The 19,312-nt window shown below is 46.5% G+C and overlaps 1 protein-coding gene and 1 long non-coding RNA gene across 2 annotated transcripts; both read left to right on the forward strand.

The window, feature by feature from the left end:
• Positions 1-490: 490 nt before the first annotated feature.
• On the forward strand, positions 491-4,814 carry LOC134607889 (G8 domain-containing protein DDB_G0286311-like). Its single transcript, XM_063450503.1, has 4 exons — positions 491-1,266; positions 1,472-1,607; positions 1,747-1,769; positions 4,795-4,814. Exons 1-4 carry the CDS (start codon positions 873-875, stop codon positions 4,812-4,814), a joined length of 573 nt encoding a protein of 190 aa, XP_063306573.1. The 5' UTR covers positions 491-872.
• A 2,171-nt stretch (positions 4,815-6,985) lies between these two features.
• Positions 6,986-18,120, forward strand: LOC134610322 (uncharacterized). The gene is made up of 4 exons (XR_010090850.1): positions 6,986-7,229; positions 10,151-10,256; positions 12,013-12,038; positions 17,714-18,120. It is a non-coding gene; the product is annotated as an uncharacterized LOC134610322 (long non-coding RNA).
• The last annotated feature ends 1,192 nt before the right edge of the window (positions 18,121-19,312 follow it).

Genomic DNA, 19,312 nt, shown 5'->3' on the forward strand with positions numbered 1-19,312 from the left:
GCAGCACTGTCATTCTTTTTTTCCTCTTTGTTTGTTTTCCTTATACCACTTGCATGTCATATTGCCCACAGCCACTTGCCATTTATACTTGTTATTTTTTCTTTCCTTGCACCGCATCTCAATACCTGGGCAACTCATTTTGTTCTCCTCTGCCTATGATATATGCTTTGTGCCCTTCTGTGGAATTTGTTTTATCAATAGATTGTATGCAAACTAATTAAATGGAACTTTGCTTAACTTCCACACATTGCCAAAAAAATGCTAAATATCATACTTTACCACAGGAAAAACATAGTCATTACTTTCTCTTAGATATATCTAAAGGTGAATTTAAAAAAAAAAATGAAGAAACAAACAAACAAACAAACAAACAAATGTAGAAAGAGAGGGACAAAAAGTATTCATTCAAAAACTAAACCTGCAAGTGGCAATCTCTATGTCAAATCTGGCATTCAATAGGTAATAGAACACACACTCTTTCCTTGCTACTTATTATCTGTTTTTGTTTTATACTTTTTTTTTTTTTTTTTTTAAACACAGATGCCCCATCATGTAAAGATTGCAACGGGACTGATGCCGTCTGTGTTACTCAATATACAATACCGGCAAAGACCTATGCCTCATGCTCTTGCAAGGATGGAAGTCTTGGAAATGGCCTTAACTGCACAAAGTTAGTGTATTGCAGCAGTAGTTGCTGTGATCAAGGATACAACTATAATTATGTCACAAAAAAATGTGATGATATAAATGAATGTGTTACTACGAATGATTGCCTTTCAGGAAATCCATCTGATTGTTTTAATATCATTGGCAATTACTTGTGTAAATATAATAAAACCAGACTGTGCCCAAACACTGCATGTAACAATTCCATGGACTGTATCCTAAAAAATAACATTCTAGGGTGTGATGACCCCTGTGTTTATTACAATTGGCTTGATGGATCAGATAGATACTATTCAATCAACTCTACAAAAAGATTCCTCACCGATCGTTACAATTTTGGCTGGTTCAGATATAAAAATGGGATGGGAATAAAGAACGGATGTGTTGGACCCTTAAAATGTAATTCTCTACGTCCACTTTCTTTAAATGGTATCCTTCCAACGTTTGAAGAAGGAGTTAAGATGGTTTCGGTCTACAGTAATTATGATACAGGCTGCAAAGCTGGAACACCTATCCCAGTAAAGGCGTGTTATAGGAACAGTGAAACATATTATGTTTACAAGTTTTCAGGGCTCTTAACCTACGATGTTTATTGCACAGGTAAGAATATGCACATTTTTACATTTACAAAAAGTTATAGAGTTGTAAATTGCAGTATAATAGACTTCCTAAGATATTTATTTATTTATTTATTTATTTATTTTTTTTAGACATTGCATGAAGTAGTATGTCTTTGAGATATATGAATTATATCTTGGGCAGAATGTTTACATTTTCCAATTGTATTTTGTTTTCTTTATTTCAGATTATGTTATTCCGCCCACCACTACCACCACTGAGCCTACCACCACCACCACCACCGAGCCTACCACCATCAGCCCTACCACCACCGCTAAGCCCAATACTACAATCCCTGAACCCACGACCACCGCCGCTGCTGAGCCCACTACCACTGCCGCTGCTGAGCCCACTACCACTGCCGCTGCTGAGCCCACTACCACTGCCGCTGCTGAGCCCACTACCACTGCCGCTGCTGAGCCCACTACCACTGCCGCTGCTGAGCCCACTACCACTGCCGAGCCCACAACCACTGCCGCTGCTGAGCCCACTACCACTGCCGCTGCTGAGCCCACTACCACTGCCGCTGCTGAGCCCACTACCACTGCCGCTGCTGAGCCCACTACCACTGCCGCTGCTGAGCCCACTACCACTGCCGCTGCTGAGCCCACTACCACTGCCGCTGCTGAGTCCACTACCACTGCCGCTGCTGAGCCCACTACCACTGCCGCTGCTGAGCCCACTACCACTGCCGCTGCTGAGCCCACTACCACTGCCGCTGCTGAGCCCACTACCACTGCCGCTGCTGAGCCCACTACCACTGCCGCTGCTGAGCCCACTACCACTGCCGCTGCTGAGCCCACTACCACTGCCGCTGCTGAGCCCACAACCACTGCCGCTGCTGAGCCCACAACCACTGCCGCTGCTGAGCCCACAACCACTGCCGCTGCTGAGCCCACTACCACTGCCGCTGCTGAGCCCACTACCACTGCCGCTGCTGAGCCCACTACCACTGCCGCTGCTGAGCCCACTACCACTGCCGCTGCTGAGCCCACTACCACTGCCGCTGCTGAGCCCACTACCACTGCCGCTGCTGAGCCCACTACCACTGCCGCTGCTGAGCCCACTACCACTGCCGCTGCTGAGCCCACTACCACTGCCGCTGCTGAGCCCACTACCACTGCCGCTGCTGAGCCCACAACCACTGCCGCTGCTGAGCCCACTACCACTGCCGCTGCTGAGCCCACTACCACTGCCGCTGCTGAGCCCACTACCACTGCGGCTGCTGAGCCCACTACCACTGCGGCTGCTGAGCCCACTACCACTGCGGCTGCTGAGCCCACTACCACTGCCGCTGCTGAGCCCACTACCACTGCCGCTGCTGAGCCCACTACCACTGCCGCTGCTGAGCCCACTACCACTGCCGCTGCTGAGCCCACTACCACTGCCGCTGCTGAGCCCACTACCACTGCCGCTGCTGAGCCCACAACCACTGCCGCTGCTGAGCCCACTACCACTGCCGCTGCTGAGCCCACTACCACTGCCGCTGCTGAGCCCACTACCACTGCCGCTGCTGAGCCCACTACCACTGCCGCTGCTGAGCCCACTACCACTGCCGCTGCTGAGCCCACAACCACTGCCGCTGCTGAGCCCACTACCACTGCCGCTGCTGAGCCCACTACCACTGCCGCTGCTGAGCCCACAACCACTGCCGCTGCTGAGCCCACTACCACTGCCGCTGCTGAGCCCACTACCACTGCCGCTGCTGAGCCCACTACCACTGCCGCTGCTGAGCCCACTACCACTGCCGCTGCTGAGCCCACTACCACTGCCGCTGCTGAGCCCACTACCACTGCCGCTGCTGAGCCCACTACCACTGCCGCTGCTGAGCCCACAACCACTGCCGCTGCTGAGCCCACTACCACTGCCGCTGCTGAGCCCACTACCACTGCCGCTGCTGAGCCCACTACCACTGCCGCTGCTGAGCCCACAACCACTGCCGCTGCTGAGCCCACTACCACTGCCGCTGCTGAGCCCACAACCACTGCCGCTGCTGAGCCCACAACCACTGCCGCTGCTGAGCCCACTACCACTGCCGCTGCTGAGCCCACTACCACTGCCGCTGCTGAGCCCACTACCACTGCCGCTGCTGAGCCCACTACCACTGCCGCTGCTGAGCCCACAACCACTGCCGCTGCTGAGCCCACTACCACTGCCGCTGCTGAGCCCACTACCACTGCCGCTGCTGAGCCCACTACCACTGCCGCTGCTGAGCCCACTACCACTGCCGCTGCTGAGCCCACTACCACTGCCGCTGCTGAGCCCACTACCACTGCCGCTGCTGAGCCCACAACCACTGCCGCTGCTGAGCCCACTACCACTGCCGCTGCTGAGCCCACTACCACTGCTGCTGCTGAGCCCACTACCACTGCCGCTGCTGAGCCCACTACCACTGCCGCTGCTGAGCCCACTACCACTGCCGCTGCTGAGCCCACTACCACTGCGGCTGCTGAGCCCACTACCACTGCGGCTGCTGAGCCCACTACCACTGCCGCTGCTGAGCCCACTACCACTGCCGCTGCTGAGCCCACTACCACTGCCGCTGCTGAGCCCACTACCACTGCCGCTGCTGAGCCCACTACCACTGCCGCTGCTGAGCCCACAACCACTGCCGCTGCTGAGCCCACTACCACTGCCGCTGCTGAGCCCACTACCACTGCCGCTGCTGAGCCCACTACCACTGCCGCTGCCGAGCCCACTACCACTGCCGCTGCCGAGCCCACTACCACTGCCGCTGCTGAGCCCACAACCACTGCCGCTGCTGAGCCCACTACCACTGCCGCTGCTGAGCCCACTACCACTGCCGCTGCTGAGCCCACTACCACTGCCGCTGCTGAGCCCACTACCACTGCCGCTGCTGAGCCCACTACCACTGCCACTGCTGAGCCCACTACCACTGCCGCTGCTGAGCCCACAACCACTGCCGCTGCTGAACCCACAACCACTGCCGCTGCTGAACCCACTACCACTGCCGCTGCTGAGCCCACAACCACTGCCGCTGCTGAACCCACAACCACTGCCGCTGCTGAACCCACAACCACTGCCGCTGCTGAGCCCACAACCACTGCCGCTGCTGAGCCCACTACCACTGCCGCTGCTGAGCCCACAACCACTGCCGCTGCTGAGCCCACTACCACTGCCGCTGCTGAGCCCACTACCACTGCCGCTGCTGAGCCCACTACCACTGCCGCTGCTGAGCCCACAACCACTGCCGCTGCTGAGCCCACTACCACTGCCGCTGCTGAGCCCACAACCACTGCCGCTGCTGAGCCCACAACCACTGCCGCTGCTGAGCCCACTACCACTGCCGCTGCTGAGCCCACAACCACTGCCGCTGCTGAGCCCACTACCACTGCCGCTGCTGAGCCCACTACCACTGCCGCTGCTGAGCCAACTACCACTGCCGCTGCTGAGCCAACTACCACTGCCGCTGCTGAGCCCACTACCACTGCCGCTGCTGAGCCCACTACCACTGCCGCTGCTGAGCCCACAACCACTGCCGCTGCTGAGCCCACAACCACTGCCGCTGATGAGCCCACTACCACTGCCGCTGCTGAGCCCACTACCACTGCCGCTGCTGAGCCCACTACCACTGCCGCTGCTGAGCCCACTACCACTGCGGCTGCTGAGCCCACTACCACTGCCGCTGCTGAGCCCACTACCACTGCGGCTGCTGAGCCCACTACCACTGCGGCTGCTGAGCCCACTACCACTGCCGCTGCTGAGCCCACTACCACTGCCGCTGCTGAGCCCACTACCACTGCCGCTGCTGAACCCACTACCACTGCCGCTGCTGAACCCACTACCACTGCCGCTGCTGAGCCCACAACCACTGCCGCTGCTGAGCCCACTACCACTGCCGCTGCTGAGCCCACTACCACTGCCGCTGCTGAGCCCACTACCACTGCCGCTGCTGAGCCCACTACCACTGCCGCTGCTGAACCCACTACCACTGCCGCTGCTGAGCCCACAACCACTGCCGCTGCTGAACCCACAACCACTGCCGCTGCTGAACCCACAACCACTGCCGCTGCTGAGCCCACTACCACTGCCGCTGCTGAGCCCACTACCACTGCCGCTGCTGAGCCCACTACCACTGCCGCTGCTGAGCCCACTACCACTGCCGCTGCTGAGCCCACTACCACTGCCGCTGCTGAGCCCACTACCACTGCCGCTGCTGAGCCCACAACCACTGCCGCTGCTGAGCCCACTACCACTGCCGCTGCTGAGCCCACTACCACTGCCGCTGCTGAGCCCACTACCACTGCCGCTGCCGAGCCCACTACCACTGCCGCTGCCGAGCCCACTACCACTGCCGCTGCTGAGCCCACAACCACTGCCGCTGCTGAGCCCACTACCACTGCCGCTGCTGAGCCCACTACCACTGCCGCTGCTGAGCCCACTACCACTGCCGCTGCTGAGCCCACTACCACTGCCGCTGCTGAGCCCACTACCACTGCCGCTGCTGAGCCCACTACCACTGCCGCTGCTGAGCCCACAACCACTGCCGCTGCTGAACCCACAACCACTGCCGCTGCTGAACCCACTACCACTGCCGCTGCTGAGCCCACAACCACTGCCGCTGCTGAACCCACAACCACTGCCGCTGCTGAACCCACAACCACTGCCGCTGCTGAGCCCACAACCACTGCCGCTGCTGAGCCCACTACCACTGCCGCTGCTGAGCCCACTACCACTGCCGCTGCTGAGCCCACAACCACTGCCGCTGCTGAGCCCACTACCACTGCCGCTGCTGAGCCCACTACCACTGCCGCTGCTGAGCCCACTACCACTGCCGCTGCTGAGCCCACAACCACTGCCGCTGCTGAGCCCACTACCACTGCCGCTGCTGAGCCCACTACCACTGCCGCTGCTGAGCCCACTACCACTGCCGCTGCTGAGCCCACTACCACTGCCGCTGCTGAGCCCACTACCACTGCCGCTGCTGAGCCCACTACCACTGCCGCTGCTGAGCCCACAACCACTGCCGCTGCTGAGCCCACTACCACTGCCGCTGCTGAGCCCACAACCACTGCCGCTGCTGAGCCCACTACCACTGCCGCTGCTGAGCCCACAACCACTGCCGCTGCTGAGCCCACTACCACTGCCCCTGCTGAGCCCACTACCACTGCCGCTGCTGAGCCCACTACCACTGCCGCTGCTGAGCCCACTACCACGGCCGCTGCTGAGCCCACAACCACTGCCGCTGCTGAGCCCACTACCACTGCCGCTGCTGAGCCCACTACCACTGCCGCTGCTGAGCCCACTACCACTGCCGCTGCTGAGCCCACTACCACTGCCGCTGCTGAGCCCACTACCACTGCCGCTGCTGAGCCCACTACCACTGCCGCTGCTGAGCCCACTACCACTGCCGCTGCTGAGCCCACTACCACTGCCGCTGCTGAGCCCACAACCACTGCCGCTGCTGAGCCCACTACCACTGCCGCTGCTGAGCCCACTACCACTGCCGCTGCTGAGCCCACTACCACTGCCGCTGCTGAGCCCACTACCACTGCCGCTGCTGAGCCCACTACCACTGCCGCTGCTGAGCCCACTACCACTGCCGCTGCTGAGCCCACTACCACTGCCGCTGCTGAGCCCACAACCACTGCCGCTGCTGAGCCCACTACCACTGCCGCTGCTGAGCCCACTACCACTGCCGCTGCTGAGCCCACTACCACTGCCGCTGCTGAGCCCACTACCACTGCCGCTGCCACTCCTCCATGTGTGGATGATGAGAATATAAAATTAAAGATATCCATTTTCAGTGACTCAAGACTGGCCAATCTGCTTTACAGTGCATATACAATCTTGCCCAAAACCCCATTATATGTAGCTCTGGAAGCTAAATATAGTGGAACTAAAACTCATATTTTAATCATCAATTCATTCTATGCCAGCAACGATACTGAGAGAGGGTCCATTGAGCCTTTTATTTTGGATGGGTAAGTATTGCAGAATAATTTCACAAAATGTAAAGCTTTAATTACCCAAAGATGATGTATTTGTAATTAATGTGAGAGTAATAATGTTTCTACAAAATATATTACCATTTGGCCATATTTTTTTTTTTTTAAATATCTATTTTATGCATAATAAATACAAAAACAATACATTGGGAAGATTTGCATTTCCCCATGATAACAGCTTCTGCAGTGAGATTTCACCAAATCAGAAAGTTACTCATACTGCTCATTTAACTATGTACAGCCCGTCTGACCCCGATCTTATAGTAGTAGTGTTTTATTTAAAATGGTTTCTGGGAATTCAGTTCTTACAGGGCTAATCAATAATCTGGGAATTCATAGAAAAATTCCATATTAAGGCCAAAAACAGAATTTACTTGGAAAATTCACATTGAAGTTCTATCAATTCTAACTTTAGTGAATAACCCTCTTAGAATTTAACTATAAAAAGGTAACAGCTAAATCACATTCGCAAAAGCCCCAAACAAAACATTGTATATAACTATATGTATGGAACAAAAAAAGTTTGGTAAGGATGCATAGAAATGGTGGGCTAGTTTAGCACAGCCTACTAACTAACTGCAACGTAAATTACACCTAACATGTTACACTTAGTGTTTGGGTTGGGTTAGTGTTAGCTGTAGGGTTGGGGTAAGGTAAGTGTTATGCTGGGTTAGGTTAATGCTGTTTAGGGTGGTGGGATTCAGCCAGTTTATGCAAGCCTGCTGCTAACATTTAACAAGTTCACCGAACCGTCGGTGAAACCCTTCCCTGCTGGTGGAGCAAAAAATGTCAGACTGACAAGCAATTTTTGCACTCACCTCAGCCTGCAGGCAGCACGTGGCTCTATAAGGGAACCGCATGCAGACTATGACTAAGACTAAGTCAGCTCTGCGTAGGAGCGCCGGGTGTCAAGTGACTACCCAGCGCTCAGTGTGAAGGAGGCACAGAGAGCCACCGGACAGTGAGAGGCACCCCCCTCCCCTGCCTGGAGAGGTAAAATAGCAGGGAGGGGGCCATATCGTTGCGTGTCAGAGCTGGCGTTGAGAGTGATGCAGCCTGCCACTTGTGGAAGGAGAGACAAATGGATGGAATCAGTAAGTGGACATTGAAGGACAGTGTCATGTTTTTTTCTTTAACAAACGCCAAAAAAAAAAATAAGAACCACTCACTTTTTATTTTGAGGCAGATTCGGCACGGCAAACTGATGTGGCAGCAAAGCAGAGAGATAAACTGACAGTCCTTGAAAATAGAAGTTTAGGTGATGTGTCCAGGGTTAGTCCTTAAAGGACCACTATAGTACCAGGAAAACATACTCGTTTTCCTGGCACTATAGTGCCCTGAGGGTTCCGCCACCCTCAGGGACCACCTCCCTGAGGACATGGAGGTGTAGGGGGAGAGACATGGATGGATGGAAGGGGTAGCAGGGCATAGAGGGGGGCTGGTTAGACACATAGATGGAAGGGGTAGGGGGACATGAGGGGAGGGGGATGGGTACATGGAGGGGAGGAGGGAGACGCATGGAGAGTTGGGGGGAGACATGAATGGAAGGGGAAAGGGACATGGAGGGGAGACATGTGGATGGAGAGAAGGGGGAGATAAATGGAGGGAAGGTGTAGAGGGACATGGAAGGCAGGGGAACAGAGACACGGATGGAAGGGAGGATGTCACCCTTCTCACACACACTGTATAAATGTGTGAGATCAATACTTCTTGTATCCATTTAATTTTATAGCTCTTGTATATTTAAATACTAAATCAATAATTATGATTGACAAATTACCACGAAAAAGACCCAATAAACTATGGCTTCTAAACATATTATTGTCAGCAACTATAATTTGATGTGTTTTAGATAAAGTTTGGTATCTTCCTGTCTAGGCACATATGCACTACTGATGAAGGGAATGCTTCAGTTAAACAAGGATTACCTAAAAAGAAATGGAATCATTAGTCTGATATGCAAGTCTTCACATAACCAGGCACCCACTATATAGTTATTTATCTTAATTCCTTATGTTTGGACTTACATAGAAAGCATTAACAGGACCCATCCTGCTTACATGTAATAGAGATGTGTATGTGGCCACCTGGTCTCAGTGGAACTATGTAATGTAGCTTTAGTTAGTAGGCTTGGGTAAATAAGCAACAATCTGTCTAGGAGTTGGCAACAGAAAGCATACCTCTTACATTTAAAATGGCCATGGCGGTGTCCCTAGATATGTGAAAATAAGGCAAACTTTAAGGCAAGCTTTTCAGGACCTTAAACTGTAACCATAACCTACAGATAGCAATGTATGCTAATGAAAACATAATCTAGAACAAAATTGAAGTTATAAACTCATTAATTGTAATTTAATGACAGATTAATGTTTAATTTCAGTAAATCAGTTTAGATCTCTCAGAAAAGAAGGTTATTGGACTCAAACTGAGATATTCACCTCCTTATTCCTATGAAATGTATCCATTTAGAATGGACTCATAATGTGGACTGTCCATTCTAAGTAGATAAATTTGGGAGGAATGAGAAGGCGAAATAAAGTAATAAACATAAGCAAATGACAGTAGAATACAAAACAGGAAAACTGGACAAAGGGTAACACTGCTGGATAAAGACCCAATGAAGAGCATTAATAATCTAGAACATAAAAAGTGCCACTTAGGTAACTGTTAAAGAGATTAAGTTAGATGCAAATTTGATTTTAACCCCTTAAGAACCAAACTTCTGGAATAAAAGGGAATCATGACATGTCACACGTCATGTGTCCTTAAGGGGTTAAATGTGTTTTTCGTTGTTGCTATCAATACATATAATATAAGCATGTAAGTACTTCTTACTGATTTCTAGAATGCAAAAAACACTATCTCTATGCATTAACATGTACATCTCCACCACTCAGGTGTCTAGGCAATTCAACAGTGAACACAAGTCAGATTGCCGGTCTACAGTATGAAGGTGAAACCTATGCAGTTAAAGGATACAGTGTTGATGGAGAAGATTAAAATGTGAGTAACAATAATCAAAAAAATAAATAGTGCTCTTTGATTTTGTAGATGTGGTGTTTTTAAATGGGTGTTTAAATAACAGAAAAAAAAGAATCAGTGAGAAAAGTAATATTACCTTTCCACTGAGTCTACACACCAGTGGGACACTCCAGGGGTGTCCTAGGGCATAACCCCAATTGGTAACAAAAAAAAACAAAGAAAAAGCACCTAATCACAAAAAGTGAAAAGATGCTACCTGGAAATTGTTAGCAGTATAATGGTAACTACTTAGATCTCTGTGATGAAATACAATTGTAGCAACCTCAAGATCAAGCATCAAAGTAACAGATATTTACACTATAAAAACACTTTTTGAAAAGCACTTTGTTGAAATATATCGAGTCCTGTGAGTGTTCTCCATCAAGGTATTAGACTTACAATACAATCAATTCAAGCAAGGAACAAACACGTAGGTGGAACACCGTAAGCAAAAACAGCCTTTAATCTCCTGGCCAATATGCTCCCAGTGATAAATCCCACATTAATCTAAAGTTAGTAGCCTTGTTTGTAAAGATATATACATTCAATCTCATCCCACGAGTTGTATACAGGGAATAGTTAAAAAAGGGTAAGCTTCGAACAACACCCCTCTTAAGCCCATATAAACACATACGTTGTCAATTTAATGTTGATAATAGATTGTTAAATAGACAGAGGATAGTAAAATATAGGATAGCCCCATCCCCTGTAAAACTCACTAGACAGGTAAAGGAGAATAGATAGCAATGACAAAATAAAATTAAATCATATTTCACAAATCAATAATAAGACCAGATGTGTCAAATAAAAGTGAGGTGCCCATTAAAAACAGAAAATGCCTGATGTGTGTTAAGGTGCTAGACCACGTGCACCTTCGTCAGGGAAAAAAGACACAATGAGTCTGATATCACTTCTAACCATATGAGCCATGTTTGGTGGGGCAATCAGGTGTATCGACTTCATCAAGGGGCATGGTCACTAATTACATTACGTCATCACCCAAATCCAGCCTACCCATGGCGAATTGGCTAATCAAAATAAATGGGGAGTGTGCCTCAGAGTGACAGGACTGAAACATTGACACAGACACTTTGGATGTGATTGTCTGTTGCTGAAATGAAAGCACTTTGTTGAAATAAATCGAGCCCTGTGAGTGTTCTCCATCAAGGTATTATATATATATATGTGTGTATATATATATATATATATATATATATATATATATATATTTGCCATCCTTCAAAAGATATCTATGATCATTTAAGTGGTTTATAACTAGTCCGTTCCAGTAAGGATCAAATATTTTCTTTGGTTGATTTTTAAAATACAATTTAACCAGCGATTCCTCAGTAATGATAGTAGTGAACACCTGTTTATCTAATATTATATCACATATGCATGTTTTATATTAACAACACATTTCCTAGGCTGCATATGTAAATTTTTGTAACTTGCATTTCTGCACAAAGTGAAGTGGCAAGGCTCCTAAAATTGTATTACCTTTTAGAAAGTATAATTTATATTTGTGTGTATATAGATTTAATTCCACAGAATATATATGTGTTTAACATTTAGCATATATTATATAATTATAGAATGTGTATGATCATGCACAAACTAGCTACTATCAATCAGCAACATACAATTAACATACAATTAAGATTATAAAATTGAGATGATTATTGATGTATGTATTTTGTATGTATTTTTTTTCATTTTGTTTAAATATTCTTTGCAGAATGTACATTATTGAAACAGAGGCTGGTGAGTTTGATCTTTTTTTGATTTTCTCATCATGTTTAAATTGCTGTTAATATTATCTAGGTTAAGAATGTTATAAAAATATAGCAATTTTAATGCTAATGTTACATAGTTACATAGCTGAAAAGAGACTTGCGTCCATCAAGTTCAGCCTTCCTCGCATGTTTTTGCTGTTGATCCAAAAGAAGGCAAAAAGCCTTGTCTGAAGCGCTTTCAATTTTGCAACAAATCTTGGACCAAGCAGCTATTACCCCACTAATTAGAAATGATATCCCTGTATGTTATGTTTTTTGCAAGTATTTATCCAATTGCAGTTTAAACATCTGTATGAACTCTGATCAAACCACCTCTTCAGGCAGAGAATTCCATATCCTTATTATTCTTATGTGTGACCTTGTGTCCTATGTATAGCCCTGTTTATGAATAGATTTCCAGATAATGGTTTGTACTGGCCCCGAATATATTTTTATAATGTTATAATTTCCCCTCTGAGGTGCTGTTTTTCCAAACTAAAGAGATTCAAATTTTTTAACCTTTCTTCGTAACTAAAATGCTCCATTCCTTTTATCAATTTTGTAGCTTGTCTCTGCACTTTTTCTAGTGCCATGATATCCTTCTTTAGAACAGGTGCCCAAAATTGCACAGCATATTCAAGGTGTGGTCTTATCAGCGATTTATAAAGAGGCAAAATTATATTTTTATCCAGAGAATTTATGCCCCTATTTATACACCTTATCACCTTATATACATACCTTATCATTTAGGGTGTAAGTTGCTTGTGCATTCTTGACCACGAAGTGCATAACTTTGTATTTCTCTACATTAAATTTAATTTGCCATTTTAGTGCCCAGTCCCACAATCTATCCAAATCCCTCTGCAGCAAAGCAATATCCTGCTCATATATTATGTGTTTTACTGATAATGTGGCATGCATTTTTATGTTAAACGATTCCTATTACATTAGATTAACATGTAGCACTATTGTCCAATATTGATTCTAATGTCCAAAATATTTAGGCAACCTTTGTATGCTTTTCACAATCATACACACACCCAATCTTGCTTTTTTTTTTATTTATAATTCTTTATTTTTGCAGTGCATATCAAGGGTATACATGTCAGCTTGTGGTAAATTGCGAGAAACAGATAACGGTTGTGTAATGGACCGTTTCGCCCACAAGAGGATAAAAACCGTTTAGGCGATAATCCCCTTTCAGATAGACAAGCAGCTACTGCAAGCACCAATCTCCCGAACTGCTGCTAGTAAGCGGCGTTTGTCCAGTAGAGAGTGGCATCTCACTATGACATCCCTTGGGGCTGTTATGGGTGCCTGCTTGGCTTTGATGATTCGGAATTGTCCGTCAAATTCCATCTTTTTGGCTTGCGTGTGTGGCAGGAGTTCAGCAGTGAGTCTTCTTCGTCGAAAGGCAACGACTGCTTGTTTGTGGGCGGTGTTTGGTACCCGAGGCCTTGGAGCAGCTGCAAGGTTAGCCGCGAGGCCTCTGTTGGTGATGGGGCAAGGTAGGCCCGACTTTTGCTGCGGGTTTTTCTGCCCTTTTGGGCAAATAAGAAGGGCATCAGCAGGTGTCCCCTTTTGTCTGGGAGGGTTGGGAGTTATTCCCGCCTGATTGGGACTTAGTGTGGCCCTGGATGGCTTTAGATTTGCCGATGACCCAGGGGAGCTCTGAGAGATGGCGTCCATGCGGCTCGGTGGTTAAGCTCTGCCCCTCCCAATCTTTCTTTTTGAATGTGGCAAGTGGAGTTCCAGATATGGTCCCTACACAATAATGGAATTGGTGTTCGACTGATATCCCTTATTTTTGGGCAAAGATAGCAGTGCAGAGAGTTACTGCCAGTATCCCCACCAAACCCAGACTGGTCATTGGTAAACCGGACAAATGCCCTGTGGGCCACAATGGCCACAGGCAAAGGCTGACATGAGAGATTAAAGCCTGCAGGACTGTCACTTCTTAAGGGCCATCCCAGAGAGGGAGCTACATGGTTGTTAGGAGGTCAAAGATCTTCACCAGCCAGCTAATTTTCTGAGGAGGGGGTGCAGAAATCTTGCTACTACAGGCCAAGGTTGTTGAAGATAGTGTAAAAGAGCATTGCCATGGGTTACCAGAGCAATGCTCTAAAACCTTTCCTGCAGCAGCCACAAGGAAAGCCTGCACCCACTGCAAAGAGAAGGTCCAGACTGCAGGGGTTCTGCATTCCCCCCTTTTTACCACAAGGTGAGCCACATGAAGGGAGAATAAACTTCTTCTTTTATGAGATCGCACCCTCTATTTTCCCCGCAGACACACAGTGCATCCCTAAACCTCCACAGGCACACTACACCCATTCTCACCACAGACAAACTACAACCCTCTCCCCCCACTGACATACACCCATATCCCCACAGACACACTCCTCCCACTAGCCTATCCTCACAGATGCATCAAATCCGCTAGCCCCAACTCACATAGTTGCCCCTATACACACACTACAATGCAAACAGCCCCATCCACAGACAAATAACTGCATAAGCAGCCCTCAATGTGCAACCCTAAAAATTTAACCCCACAAACAGCCTCCCCACACACCACAAAATAAATTGTTTACCCCACAAGGGCAGCACTCCAAACAGCCTATCTCACACACAAAACCTCACAAGCAGCATCCAAAATGCATACAAATCCACTGGTAGCCTCTATATGCATAGACCCAACAGTCTTTCTAAGCCCTGTCCCTCTTTTATCTGATATTTAATTTATGGGGACATAGTGTTCTCTAGCAAATGCAGAACATGTCATTAAAAGTATTTTTTTTTAAATTGCCACTCCAAGCATTATAATGACTATAGCATGCTTTTGTTTTTATAGTAATGGTAATGCACTAGCAACCCCCTAGCAACCCTTCCCCCCCCCCCCCCCCCCTCACCTTTTGCTAATGATTTAACTTCTTACCTGGGGTCCACCTGTCCTCGCCTCTCTCTAGCAATGCGGGGCATAGCTCATTGGCTGACAGCAATCAGTTGATACTCTCAGCTAATGAACCGGCCTAGCAAGGCAGGGCTTATCTCATGAGACCTAATGTAAGCTTCTAGCAGGAGTTTTCTGCTCTTACTGACCGCAGATACTGGTACCTTTTGGACTCCAGAAACAAAGCAATATAGTGATACTTGGAATCTTATTTTAAATTTGTTTGCACTATGTCAGGCCTGTCCAACCTGCGGCCCCCCAGATGTTGCCGAACTACAACTACCATGATTATTTCAATGAAGCAGATAGCCAGGGAATCATGGGAGTTGAAGTTCAGCAACATCTGGGGGCCGCAGGTTGGACAGCCCTGCACTATGTCAAACAAATGTAGGACAATTCCCTTTTGTATGAGCACTTTAGCATCTGGAGGGGAATCCAACTGACATGCCCACTTTAGGGGGGGCTTTTATCATCACGTTTAAATTGCTGTTAATATTATCTAGGTTAAGAATATTAGGGGGGACTTTTTCATTATGTTTAAATTGCTGTTAATATTATCTAGGTTACAAATGTCTTAAAAATATGGAAAATTATATTGCTAATGTGTTTTGCTGATAATGTGGCATGCATTTTTATGTTGCACAAACACTCTCCTGCATTACATAGTTACATAGCTGAAAAGAGCGTCCATCAAGTTCAGCCTTCCTCACATTTTTTTTTCCCAAAACAAGGCAAACAAACAAACAAACAGTTTAAAGCACTTCCAATTTTGCAACAAACTAAGAAAATAAATTCCTTCTTGAACCCAGAATGGCAGTCAGATTAATTCTTGGATCAAGAAGCTATTACCCTACAATGAAAAAATTATATCCTTGAATATTCTGTTTTTGTTAAATGATTCCTATCACATTAGATTAACATGTAGCACTATTGCCCAATGTTGTATTCTGATGTCTAATGTCCAAAATATTTATACAACAGTAGATGCACCTTTGTATGCTTTTCACAATCATACACACACCTAGTCTTGCTTTTTGAATGTGGCAAGTGGAGTACCAGATATGGGCCCTACACCATAATGGAATTGGTCTTTGACTGATATCCCTTATTTCTGTGCAAAGATAGCAGTGCAGAGAGGACAGTATTACTGCCAGTATCCCCACCAAACCCAGACTGACCTTGGCCATTGAGTGATGATTCAACAAACTCTTACTCTGGCCTCACTCCCTCTTATTGTGTTGCTTCTCCTTTAAATGCCCTGTCAGTATTTTCATCCCAGTCTGGCCCTGATCCCCACCCACTGTAGTAATACTGAGGCAGGAATTGGGTACCAGGATGTGATATCATATCCTAGCTCTTGCTGTTTGTCTAATGTGTGGCCACAAGATCAAGAAACATGAAACGGTATGTTTCCAGGTGCAATGCTCTTTTACTTCCTCAAAACTAGATACCAAGGACAGCAATAAGCCTTACTATCCGACAATGCTACAGAGAGGGAGAATAAACATTGTGATTATGCCTGCTTGACTTTTAAGCTGATACCTAAGGGGTCCTGAAAAGAGAAACTCGGTGCATATTTGTTTTTTTTTTTAAGAGTCCTGGAAATGGCAAGGGTGATGCTGCATGTGTTAATAAAGTAATCAGATTATATGTGCACCATCCTTATGACCAGTGGCGCAACTGCCAAGGTTGCATGGGTCACAGCTGCAACTGGGCCTGTCATTCCAGAAGGTCCAGCAACCCTGATGACCACTTATAACTTGAGAGCTGGTGCATGACTGCACTAGCAGGAGCCAAGCAGCCACAGGGTGACAGGCAGGAGGTGAGCTCACTCTTTTCCTGCTAGTCACTGCTTGCGGCATGGCCAAGCAGACTGCAGGTTTGACAGGAAGTGCCCACTGATAGAGCACTTCCTGTCAGACCGCGTACCATGTTCAGCTCGACCGTGGAAGTGAACAGGTACAGGAGGAAAAGGGGATGGGGAGAGACACATGGAGGGGCTGAGGAAGTTGGGCGCGACACAAGGAGGGGGTGGGAGAGACTCATGGAGATATTGGGGGTGGGAGAGACACATGGATGGGCTGGGGAGGTGGGAGAGTAACATGGTTAGTGGGAGATACACATGAGAACCTGGGGTATGAGAGGGACATAAGGAAGGACTGGGGCAGTGAATGAGAAACATGGAGAGAATGGGAAGAGACACATGGAGGGGCTGGGTGGATTGGGTAGAGACACATGGAGAAGGCGATGAGACACATGGAGGGTTTGGGGAAAATTAGACACATGGAAGGGCGGGGGACAAATGAGACACATGGAGGGGCTAAGGAGGAAGAATGAGACACATGGAGGGGCTGGTTTTTTTCCAGGGCAATTTTTGGAGAGCAATAATATAAGGTGGGCTAGGGATGTGAAAAATGGACCAGCAAAAATGGACCAAGGGATACCCAGTCCACCTAACAGTTTTAGATCCAGAGATTGCTAAACTTCCTGCTCTACAAAGTTTGTCACAACTCACCCCTAAATAAAACCATGATGTCTGCATTAAGTGGCAACATATTCTGTAGCATTCTAAATGAAGGAGACATACATTATGTTTGAGACAATGTGAATATACATATTAACAGGTTTCATTAATATATCTTCATGCTGTAAAAATATGTGTTGCATTGTCAAAATATACTGAAGTGTATCTGTTATTCTCACTTTATTTCTAGGTTCAACTAACTTATCTCTACTAGTCTCTCAAAGAACAATTCATTAAAGAAGCCAGCTTTCTGACCCAAACAAAATTGAAAACCTATATTCTAAAACAAATGTTGTTTGAATTTGGGACACACTTTAATAAACTTGAGTGTGCTATATATATATTGGATTTAAATCTGTATAGTAGGGAAATATTTACCTAGAGAGCATATTTATTGAATTCTTTATCTGAAATATACATTTAATTATTATGATATGTTTGTTTTAATTGAGAGTTATTTTGCATGCAAATATTTTTGTCCTATGTGTTTGCTCTTAAGTCATGGTATATACAATAGGTGTTTTGCTGGGAAATGAATGCATGTTTTGTTAAATACAAAATGTATATATAGCTTCATAAAGTTGCCAGTTCATAATATACTGCCTCTGTGTCATGTTGTATTGATAAATATCACATATTGACTGCAATCTAAAATAAGAAACAAAGAAAAACACTTAAGTAAGTTACACCAATTTGTCCAACTATGCCAAGCAAAAGACTGCAACCATCAAGTTCAGCTTTTCTCACATATGTTTTTGCTGTTGATCCAAAAGAAGGAAAAAAACAGGCTGAAGCACTTCCAATTTTGCAAAAAACTAGGAAAAAAAATAATTCTTGACCCCTAAATGACAGATATCTCCTGGATCAAGAAACTATTGAAACTCCATTAATACAAATGTATATCCCTGTATATTTTTGTAAGTATTTATCCAACTCCTGTTTAAACATCTGTATGAACTCTGATAAAACCACCACTTTAGGCAGATAATTCCACATCCTTATTGTTCGCACTGTAAAAAAGGCCCTTTCCTTTGTCTTTGGCTAAATCTCATTTCATCCAGTTTAAATATGTGACCTCTAGTACTATGTTTAGTCCTATTTGTGAATACATTTCTGGACAATGGTATTGGCCCCAAATATGTTTGTATAATGCTATCATATCCCCTCTGAGGCATCATTTTTGCAAACTCAAGAGATTTAAATTTGTCAACCTCTCTTCATAACTAAAATGCTCCATTCCTTTAATCAATTTTGTAGCCCACCTCTGCACTTTTTCTAGTGACATAATATCCTTCTTAAGAACAGGTGTCCAAAATTGCACAGTATATTCAAGGTGTGGTCTTACAGTGATTTATTAAGAGGCAAAAATATATTGTCATCCCGAGAATTATTATGCCGATTTATATATGACAACACCTCACTGGCTTTGGCAACTGCTGATTGACATTGCATGTTGTTGCCTAGTTTATTGTCTATAATAATTCCCAAATCCTTCTCATTTGTTGTTATTCCTTATTCACTACCATTTAGAGTTAAAGCTGCTTGTGCATTCCTTCCCCCGAAGTGCATAACTTTGCATTTTTCCACATTACATTTTATCTGCTATTTGAGTGCCCAGTCCCGTCCCCCAATTTATCTAAATCCCTCTGCAGCAAAGCAGTATCCTACTCACATTGTGTTCTTTTACAGAGTTTTATGTCATCTGCAAACATTGAAACATGGCTTTCAATGCCTATTTCAAGATCATTTATAAATATATTAAACAGAAGCAGTCTCAGAACAGAACACT

Source organism: Pelobates fuscus, chromosome 1 (genome assembly GCF_036172605.1).
Source record: "Pelobates fuscus isolate aPelFus1 chromosome 1, aPelFus1.pri, whole genome shotgun sequence".
NCBI lineage: Eukaryota > Metazoa > Chordata > Amphibia > Anura > Pelobatidae > Pelobates > Pelobates fuscus.

Excerpts from the sequence above, each read along its gene's own strand:
- LOC134607889 (XM_063450503.1), top strand. The coding sequence starts at position 873 with ATGGACTGTATCCTAAAAAATAACATTCTAGGGTGTGATGACCCCTGT. Across the intron at positions 1,267-1,471 it reads CTACGATGTTTATTGCACAG|ATTATGTTATTCCGCCCACC; the intron begins GTAAGAATATGC and ends TCTTTATTTCAG. Across the intron at positions 1,770-4,794 it reads ACAACCACTGCCGCTGCTGA|CCCACAACCACTGCCGCTGA; the intron begins GCCCACTACCAC and ends GCCGCTGCTGAG.